The following is a 10,950-nucleotide window of genomic DNA, read 5'->3' on the forward strand; positions in this document are numbered from 1 at the left end:
GGAAGATCTTCTGGGGTTGATTCTAACTGGGGTCCTTTGTATTTCTTGGGTCTTGATGCTTGAGTGCCTCTCTAGACTCGGAAAATTTTCTTCCAGGATTTCATGGAATAGATTTGCCATGCCCTTATTAGTTTCTTCACCTTCTGGGATGCCAATTATTCTGATATTTGAGCATCTTATGGAATCTAGTATTTCTTGTATATTATCCTCTTCTTTTTGTTATTTTCTCTATCTTTTTGGTGGTTCTTTCTAGGTCAGAGGTTTTATCTTCTACATCAGAGATTCGATCTTCAGCATGGTCTAATCGACTTTTAATACTTTCAAGGGAGTTTTTGATTTCCTCTATTCCAGACTTTATCTCTAATAGCTCCATCTGGTTCTTTCTCAGAGTGTCCATTTCTTCTTTCATATCTTGGAATGACTTCCTCATCTCTTGGAGTTCGTTGTCTCTTTTCTGTTCCAACTTAAAGAATTCATTCACCATAAATGTTCAAAATTCTTTGTCTGACATTTTGGTAGCATCGTCCATTAGCATGAAAGATGGAGGGGAGCTATTCTGTACCTTTGATGGAGATGTATTTCCTTGTTTATTCATACCTGAGGCTCTTCTTCTACTTCTAGCCATTAGAAGATGTAGTCACTTTGAATACCTCTTGCGGGAAGGTTACTCCGACTAGGAGTAAGTGACTTTCCCTTTTGCTGCAAATTAATCTCCTTTTTCTCAGGTGGATCAGTACAAGGGAAGATCCCAGAGAAAGTATTGTTGTTAAGGGATTTCAGATATCTGATTATAGACCTGTCTAGTCCTTCTGAAAGGGTGGAAGATGAAGAGGAGAGGGTATTAAGTGAAACAACACAAGAAAAACAAAACAAAACACACGCGGTTATGCCAGAGGCCTGCCTCTGTGTCTGTCTGTGGCCTGCTGCCAGGGACAGAACAGGCTGTCAGAGGAGGAAGAGCAGAAAATTAATAAGAGAATAAAGGAGCTTAAAATCCAAAGCAGAAAGTAATGGTGACCTACCTACGTAGGGGGTGGGCACTTGGACTGGGATCTGCAGGTGAGATAGGTGGGCAGTGATGTCCCTGCCTCAGAATCGCTGGCTGGCCAGAGGCCTGCCACTGGGTCTGTCTGTGGCCTGCTGCTGGGGACAAGACAGGCTGTGAGAGGAGCGAATTGTTGTTTCTTTAAATGTTTCATTGTTTATGAAATCTCCAAAACCCAAGAATTAGTGGGAAAAAGTTTGAAAACCTCCATTTAGCTTTATATTCTCTGTCACTAATTAATTCATCCTTTAGTTTAGATTCATGATTCAATTCACAAAAATACCAAATAAATTTGGACATAAAAAGTCACTAAGGATGACTGTAATGTCCATTGTTTTGAAAAGTAAATATTTTTTTTTCTGGAATCACACGAGTTTGAAGAGTACTAGTATTAATGCAGACATTATTTTGAATCATTAAATTCATCACTAAATTATATTTTTTCTGGAATCACACGAGTTTGAAGAGTACTAGTATTAATGCAGACATTATTTTGAATCATTAAATTAAAAAACTGTAAAATCTTCAAGTAATATCGAAAAGACCAGTGAATAAGTTGACTTTATAGACTCAATATACAAACTGTAAAAGAAAATGCACATTTACTTATGTGTAGGTCCTTCATGAGTGAGCCATGTTGCTCATAGCTTTACAACTTAAAGATGAAATCGAGGCAAGGTGTATATTTTCTTCTAAAGTCAAACAATCATCTTACCAATTGTCTCATTTTCCTTTGGAATAGCTGTGTATACTGGATCTGACCCAGTAAAGGATGTGTTCTCTACCACGAATAGAATGACTGTGCTTTTCATCACCAATGAAATGTTGACCAAAAGAGGGTTTAAAGCAAACTTTACTACTGGTTATAACTTGGGCTTCACAGGTAAGTGACTTTGACATGACACATTGTTTCATGACTTTTAGAGCAAAATAATATAAATATAAAGGATTTCAGGGTCTAAGTCACCATTTCAATGTTTGCATTGAAAGACACTCATTCTTTCTCACCTAAACAAATTTCTCTTTTTTCTTTTTCTCTTTTTACATGTTAAGCCTATTATTTTGTCTTACATAGAAAATTACAGATAAAATGAGTTTCTTAAATAAAAAAGTAAAACACTCTAAGCATGTACAGTACAAAAGTAAAAGGCCTCCCTAGCTCTGCAAGCATTGTTTTGCTTTATCTTTGCTATTTTATTTTATAATTTCTTATGTATATTTAATTGTGCATTTTTAATGGGACACAACCTAGATTTTCATAGCATGCATGAAGTGTGTGACAATCAAATCAGTGATAATACCATACTCCCCACTTTCAACAATGAACATCATATTTGAGATACATATAAGAATGATAATATCTGTTTTCTTCACTCAGTTATGGTATGCCATTCCACAACCGATTTTCCCTGTCTACCTGTGTTCCTGAGTTTGTTACATGCTTTTTTACTGGATCCTGTCCAGGTCTCCTCACTCTGCACTCCCTATGCAGTATCTGACATCCACAGATGTCATCTCTAATTTCTATGCCTTCAAATGTTTTAATTTTTGCCATGTTGTACAGATGTTCAGTACACATCGAGCAAAGATATCCAGTAGTTTGTCTTTTGTAATATGACTTATTTCACTTACCATTACATCTTCTAGATTTGATGTTTGTGTTAAATGACAGGATCTCATTGTTCTCTGGGGCTAAGCAATATTCCATTGTATATATGAGCCAAATTTTTAAAAATCCAGTCATCAGTTGTTGCTCACTTAAGTTGATTCCATGTCTTGGCTATTATAAATAAGATTGCAATAAAGATGGATATGCTGGGGCCGGCAGATGACGTGGTAGTTAAGGGCTCTAGACTCCCACATGGCTGACCATGGTTCAAATCCCAGATCTGGCAGCTTGCCTTCTCACTTTCTCTTTCTTTGTTTCCCTCTCTCTCTTTCTCTCTCTTTCTCTCTCTCACTCTGTCCCTCTCTGGTCAAATAAAAATAAGTAAAAATAAATAAACTTAAATAAAATAATTCTTTTAAAAATTAAAAGAAAAAAAGATAGATGTGCAATGTCCTTCTAGCTAAGTGATTTCCTGTGTTTTGGGTAAATACCCAGGAGTAGGATACTGGGTCATATGGTAGTTCCATTTGTAAAGTATTTAGGAACTTCCATATTATTTTTTACAGTGGTTTACTAATTTACATCCCCACCAACCATGCAAGAGAGTTTGCTTTTCATCACAGCCTTGTCAGCATTTGTTTTCATTTGTTTGTTTGTTTTATAATATCATTTTTTTGGCTTTTTAAATTAATTAATTTATTTATTTTTACATTTTTCCACATTTACTTTACATATCAAAAAAATTTGCTCATAATCCATAGTTCTTGACAGTTAATAAACAATTTTCAAAATTTCAAAATACTTAATTTTAAAGATAATGTTAAAAATATTTCTTATAATTTTGTTTGTGACTCTATAACAGCAGAAAGAGTATGGTTTTAAATATTTTTGAGAAAATATTTACATGTCAACTACTCAAATTTTTGAAAAGCAAATGCCCAGCACACTAGTGGGGTTAGGTGATAGCTCATTGTAGTTTAGATTTTAGTATGGCTTCCTTTGAGAGCTGTCTGTTCAGATCATGTGCCTATTATTTAAATTGGATTATTAGATTTTTAGAGGTAAATTGCTTCAGTGTTCATATATTTTGATTATTAATCTCTTATCTGAAGTACAGTTTATAAATGTTTTCCCATTCTATGAACTATTTCTTTACTTAATTTATTGTTTCCTTTGCTTTACATAAGGTTGTGTTTTCCACAGTTTGCTTTATATCTGAAAATTTATGTTTTCACCTTTGATACATTTTGAGTTGACTTGTTTTTGGTGATAAATAGGGGTCTGGCTTGTTTGGTTTTTCTGTAGGTGAATATCCAGTTTTCCCAGCACCACTTACTGAAAATACTTCTTTTCTTCACTGAATTGTCTTGTGTACTTTGTCAAAAATCAGTTACTTGTATGTTTTCAGTTTGAGCTTGTTCCATTGGTCTGTTTGTGTGTTCTTGTTATAGTACCATGCTATATTGATTATCACTACTATGTAATATATTTTGAAAACAGGTAGTGAGATGCCTTCACCTTTTGCACAGTGTTGCTTTAGTGATACAGAGATTTTTATGATTCTACAAGTTTTATGATCATTTTTCTATTTCTCTGAAGAATGTCACTGTTAATTTATACAAATTTGTTGATTAATTTGAGTAGGATTGACATTTTACATGTATGGATTCTCCCAACAATTAAAAAGATGTCTTCATTTACACAAACCCGTTTTTTAGTATTATTATCAATTTCTTTCTTGGCTTTTTATAGTTTTCTTTGCAAAGCACTTTTGCCCCTTTAGATATATTTATTCCTAAGTATTTTAAGCATTTTATTTTATTTATTTTCCTGAATTGTTTTTCTCAATTTGCATTTTATTAATTATTGGTGTATAAAATACTATATATTTATAACATTAATTTTATATTCTACAACTTTAAGAATTCATTTATCACTTATAAGAGTTGTTCTTAGTTTTCTTTTTCTGTAGATTCTTTAGGACTTTATGTGTATATAATTATGTAGTCTGCAAATAGGGACAATTTAACTTTTTCCTTTTTAATTTGAATGCCTTTATTTCACTTTCATTTCTGATTGTTTTGGAAAGGACTTTCAATACTATATGGAACAGAGTGATGAAAGTAGAAAATCCTATCCTTTTCCAGTTTTTAGTGGGAAAGTTTTCCATTTGTTTCTGTTTAGTTTGGTTACCTGTGAGTTTTACATAGATGCCTTTAATTGTGTTGAGAAATGTACCTTTTATACCTACTTTATTTAGTGTGTCAGTCATGAAGGGTTGTATTTTTTTCAAAAGTTTTTTTCTAAATCTATTGGTTTAATCATAAGATTTGTTGTTGTTGTTACTATTATTATTATTAAATTTTTGTCATAGGGTATAAGAGATAGATAGGTACTGAGATAGAGGGAAAGTAAGAAATTATCATCCAAAAGTGTTGGCCAACTCCTTCTTCTCCATTATCTCAAGATTTTGGCCATACATGCACATGCACCTGGTTTGTTTTTGAAGCTGCCAGGTCTGAGACTTGAACAGCCTCGTGGATCTAGTGTTTTTTTGGACAGGTTTTTGCTATAGGGTGCATGTGCTCACCAGAAAGACAGAGAGAGACAGAGAGATAGAAAGCGAGAAATCACCCCCCATGGGAGATGACAACACCACAATCCCTTCTCCATTCTCCTTTAGAAATCTTGGGCACACATGCACACGCGCCCGGCGTGAGTTTAAGCCTCTGGATCCAGGACTCAAACCATGGTTGACTACATGGGAGTTCAGCAACATAGCCATTATGCTAACTGCTGGTCCCAGGGATCTAGTTTCTTAACCACTACGCCAGCTATTGGCCTGATCATAAAGATTTTATCTTGCCTTTTGGTAAGAATTGCCATCTTCCAGTAATTTTCCAAAATGATGAACACAAAGGGGAAAAGGAGAGGCACCCAATATATGTCCTCTAGGACTTTTAGAAAACATGGAGTAGCTCCTTTGGTAACATATATGCAAATTACAAGAAAGGTAATATTGTAGACATCAAGGGAATGGGTACTGTTCAAAAAGGAATGCTGCATAAATGTTACCATGGTAAACTGAAAAAGTATACAATGTTACCCAGCATTCTTTTGGCATTAGTGCAAACAAAGAAAGTTAAGGGCAAGATTCTTGCCAAGGAAATTAATGTGTATTGAGCACATTAAGCATTCTAAGAGTAGAGATAGTTTCCTAAAATGTGTGAAGAAAATGATCAGAAATGAAGAAAGCCAAAAAAGAAAGGTACCTTGATTCAACTGAAGTGTCAGCTGCCTCCACCAAAAGGAACACACTTTGTAGAACCATTGAAAAGGAGTCTGAGCTTCTGGAACCTACTTCCTATGAATTCATGGCATGATGGGTGTTAAAAAATAAACTAAGCAATAGTCTATAAAAAATTACTTTCTTAATTGAGTAGAATTGCATCACCTCCCCAAACAAATTGTAATTGGGCTGTAATTCATTTTGTAATACCTTTATTCAAATTGTGTGTATTTTAGTTGAAAGATGTTAGGTGGCTTACTATGCAACAAATAAAACTCAGTTGGTTAGGGGGAAAAAAAAAAAACACTTTCCTCCTGATCCATTGCATTTATTGTTTTGCATATGTTGAACCATCCTTTCATCTTTTAGATAAACGCTATGTGGTCCTGGTTTCCTAACTGATTTTCTTTTTAAAATTTTGCCAAAGGGTAGATGAGCTTGCTGTATTGACAGAGAGAGAGGAAAAGTTAGAAAGCACCCCTATTGGGAATGGCCACACCACAATATCTTCTCCATTCCTTCATCCTTTTGGGGTTTGGGGCACCCATGTACATGTGCCTGGTGTATTGTTCAAGCTGCTGAATCCAGGACATGTATTGCACAGTTGGCCATGTGGAATCCTGCCGCTCTAACCAAAATGCCACTGGCTGGCCCTATAATCTTTTTAATGTGCTTTTGGATTCAATTTGCTAGTATCTTGTTGAGAATTTTTGCATCCATATTTATTAGAGATATTGGTCTATGGTTTTCTTTTTTCTTATGTCTTTTTCTGCTTTTGGTATTAAGGTGATTGAGGCTTCATGAAATAAATTTGGGAGGATTCCTTTGATTTGGGTCATTAGAAATAGTTTGAGGAGAATTGGTATTAATTCTTTAAAAGTTTGGTAGAATGCAGAAGTAAAGCCATGGAAAATTAGGCTTTTTCTTCTAGGGAGAGGAGATGCTCAAGAGTGTCATAGAGTTCAGGTGATTGACTCTACTTTTCCAAGTAGAAATTCTTCATTCCAGGTGCTCTGTGGTCTTTTCCTTGTGTTAAGTTGGTTTTGCTTCACATCTCTACTGAAAATAAAGGCATTTCTTGAAATGTTCTAGTCTCTTCTGAGAGAATAACCAAAGTGAGCGCTTCTATTCTGCCATCTTGCCTCCTCCCTACTTACTTCTTTTTCTATCTGTATAACCATTACCTGAATTTTTTCAAAACAAGAATTCACAAGTACAAGGTCTACTTCTGTGGTCTTGATTTTTTTTTTAACTGAATGGGAATATGTTGAAGGTTAAAAACGTAGTACTTGGTCTCATAAGTATGGGAAACTGTCAAGTTTTCCTTTATGAAAAGCTTTTCTAGAGAGCAACAGGGAGACAGGCAAGTAAGACTCTGGTAGGCCAAGGATATCCAAAATTCACATTAACTTATTAAAAATTAGCATCATTAATGACAAAATTAACATTGTTAACTTATTAGAGATGACCAGTGTAAAACCACTGTATTAAAGAAACTCGATATTTATATTTGTACAATCATTTTGTTCTAATTTTTTCATCATATCAATAATATAATCAGCACGAACACACAAAATAGTGACTGCTCATAACCGACATATATTCAGGAGGACTTCAAAGTTAGTGAAAGAATGAAATTAAAGTATGAGTTTATTTGATGCAAAATAGTGTTAAAATCTATGCAAAGCTTTTCCATATTACACATTTCCATCTTGTTGAAGATCCCACGTGTATATTGACATTTGTATATAAAGGATATGATGTAACTATAGCACTCAATAATTTACAGAGAATTTTTATATAACCTGCTTATCAGTCAGACTATGATTTTTCTTACCATAATGTCCCACAAGTGATTATTTTTCTAGTTGAGAATGTGTCAGATAGACAACATACTTGTTACTTCCTACATCTTTATTTTGTCTTTATAAGAGAATGCAATCTGTTTTTCTTTTACTGAAATGTCTAGAAAAGAGATTGTGTTAGATAATCAATCTCATCTGACCTCTTACCTAATTTCAGATCTAGAATCTAGCTGTGTAATTATGTTTAGATATGTTCCTCCACCCACAATTAGCCGAGACCTTGTATTCTTAGATAGTTTTCTGTCTTTAGATTCACTGCAAATAAGGAAGTGGACCTGTATCTGGTCTACCCTCTGACCCTAAAAAATAAGCCATGATAATTGTTATTGTTCAACCTACTTAAGTGAAAGTGAGTGGTAACTCAGTTTACTAATCTGCCCTACTGTATTTTGTGATTGGTTTTAAAAACATCTACTTTTGATTTAAAAGCTACAGTGACATAAACCAACCAAAATAATCAGTGAATTAAACAAAAATATTAAAAGGTATAAAGACTCACATGTATAGAAAATTAATCTTACAATGAAAGAGAAAATGTAGATGATGATATGACTTTTTTTTTTAGGTAGTAAAGAATATAAGCTGGCCTCTCAGAAAAGTGGTTAAACACTGCACAAAAGAAACCAGATCCCACATGTCTGAAAAGGGTTCAAATGTAGCCACCAGCCTATAAAAACATGGCAGACATATGTGCATGCACAGGAATCTGATAGAGGAGAATTGGAGGAACAAGGATTGTTGTGAGACAGGGCCCCATAAGGGAATGCTTTCTCTCTCCCTTTCTCTCTCTCTCATCAAGCACATTCACCCTCTGGCATAATAAAAAAAAAAAAAAAGAGAAGAAAATACATTGACATGAAAACAATATATATACATTTGTGTGTGTGTGTGTGTGTGTGTGTGTGTGTGTTTGATAAGAATCTAACTAAGAAGAAAATTAAATAACTGCTTTGGAAAATATTAATCAAAGGTATTTTATTTTTTAAGAGAGATTTTTGTTATAGGATGCATGTGCTCACCAGTGGGACAGAGAGACAATAATGAGAAATCACCCACAGGGGGCATGCCCTGACATGATCCTTTCTCCTCCATTTCTCTCCTGGGACTTTGGGCACGCTTGCACATGCACCTGATGTGAGTTTCAAGCCTCCAGGTCTGGGACTTGAACCTCAGTCAGCCATGTAGGAGTCCAGGGAGGTAAATATTACACCATCTGCTGGTCCCCAAGTCAAGGGAGTTTTGAGAATGTCATTTTGAATTTACTCACTCATTCTGTGCCTTGATCATTTTATCTGGGAGCCACATTTGTGGGCCATACTTGATCTACTATTTCAGTTTATTTCTCTTTGTGATGTAATATTATTTTAATTTTCATTTAATTCAACATTTGATTTAATTTACTTTTTAAAGATTTTTTTTTTTTTTCATGAGAGAGAGAGATGCACCACCAACCAGGCCCCCATGTAGAAATCCACTGCAGCTTCAGCCATCCCAGACTGGGCCTGTGCGCACACACACACACAGTATGTACAGGGAAGTCTTGGGGGAAAAAAAAAAAAAAGCAGATATTTCCAAAGGAAGAGAACAGATCAAAAACAACAGTACCTTCCGCTGTGGGTCCAGCATTGTAGAGCATTGCATTACACCTGCACTGCCACCCAGCCCTTCCTTTACTTGTGTCAATCATTTGGTTTTAGGATAATCCTTTTAAAATGCAGTGGGTGATAGACAAAGATAAGGAAATGTGGAAGTTAGTCTCTAGTATTTTTGAGATAAAACAGACAGGATATGTATTGTTTGATAAAAGCTAATTGGTTCTTATCTTTATAGAAAGAATAAATATACAGAACTTTGGGTACCAGAAACACACACGCCCAACATACACTCAAACACACACACAATGTGCAATTATTTCAACATTGCTTTTATAACTAAAATTATGATTCTAGTTTTAAATGATCTATAATTTTTAGCTCCTTATGGGATAGTCCTTGATCAGCACCTGCTTCTATACATGATACAGTCTCCAGTCACAAAAACTGGACAACCAAATCAATAAATAAATTAAAATTGAACAGCTGTGGCTATCTTTGGCCATAGCAATTTTCAGTGAAATTCGGTCATAACCAGATTGTTTTCCTGATTTAATTAGAGGTCTTTGTTAATAGTGTGAAAAACAGAGTCTTCTGATCACCTGCTAAAAGTCTCTTGGGTCTGCACAGTGGCACAGCAGTAAAACATGAGGTTATACAGAACAGACCCAGATGGATGGTGGCTGGTTCAAGTTCAGGGACCAGGTTGTGTACACCAGACACACATCGACCCATCCAGGGCTGACTTAGGCTGAGGTGGATCACAGCATAAAGACTTTGTTCAGGTCTCATTCTTTCTTTCTCTTTCTCCCTTCCAACTCTTTCTCCCTCTGTCTCTTTCTCTCTCTCCTGCTCATGAAAGAAATAAACTTTTGGAAAAGACCTCTTGTGGCAAAATACCCACATTTCCACAAACGTTGCTATAGAAAAGCATAAGGAATGAAAAAACAATAGATCAAAAGAAGAAAACATCTGAAAACTGTAACTGGCTTGCAGAAATAGAACACCAAATAATTTGAAAATTATAAATATTCAAATGGAAAAGAACAAATCAAAACTAATAGTGAAAGGTATAATAGGGAAAAATTATATACTTTCTGGGCCTGATTAAATTTACTTAAAAACTCATGAGTTACTGTGTCCTGTAAAAAATTAATAATCAGGAACCAGTGTTATTACATTTCCTGTTTAAAGTTTCAAATTTCAGGAGGGAAATTTTTTTTTGGAAATTCTTAAGCAGAATAAGAATAAATATTTTTCAAAGAGGTTAAGACTTGGATCAACTTAATAGTTAACTAATTTAATGATGAGCCTTTTAAAACAGTGGGGTCAGTATTTTAAACTTTTTAAGATAAAACTATTGTAATCATACATAGGCACCAATGCCATCTGTACTTGAATATAATAGAATCAGATGCTCAGTTCTGCAATGTATCATAAAATTGAGTATGCATGTCATTTCCAGCTTTGTTATAAGAACTCTTTCATGGAAGTAACCTTTGAAAAAAGTATTACAAACACACACACACACACACACACACACACATATG

At 34.7% G+C, this 10,950-nt stretch overlaps 1 protein-coding gene across 1 annotated transcript in view; it reads left to right on the top strand.

Moving 5' to 3' along the window:
- Positions 1 to 10,950, top strand: part of TMPRSS15 (transmembrane serine protease 15) — a 127,709-nt gene that overhangs the window by 70,645 nt on the left and 46,114 nt on the right. Inside the window, exon 15 of the mRNA XM_006145594.2 lies at positions 1,788 to 1,928. Coding sequence (XP_006145656.1) covers positions 1,788 to 1,928 — 141 coding nt within the window. The remainder of the gene's footprint in view (positions 1 to 1,787; positions 1,929 to 10,950) is intronic.

The sequence above is a fragment of the Tupaia chinensis genome, unplaced genomic scaffold (genome assembly GCF_000334495.1).
Source record: "Tupaia chinensis unplaced genomic scaffold, TupChi_1.0 Scaffold000157_1, whole genome shotgun sequence".
Classification (NCBI taxonomy): domain Eukaryota; kingdom Metazoa; phylum Chordata; class Mammalia; order Scandentia; family Tupaiidae; genus Tupaia; species Tupaia belangeri.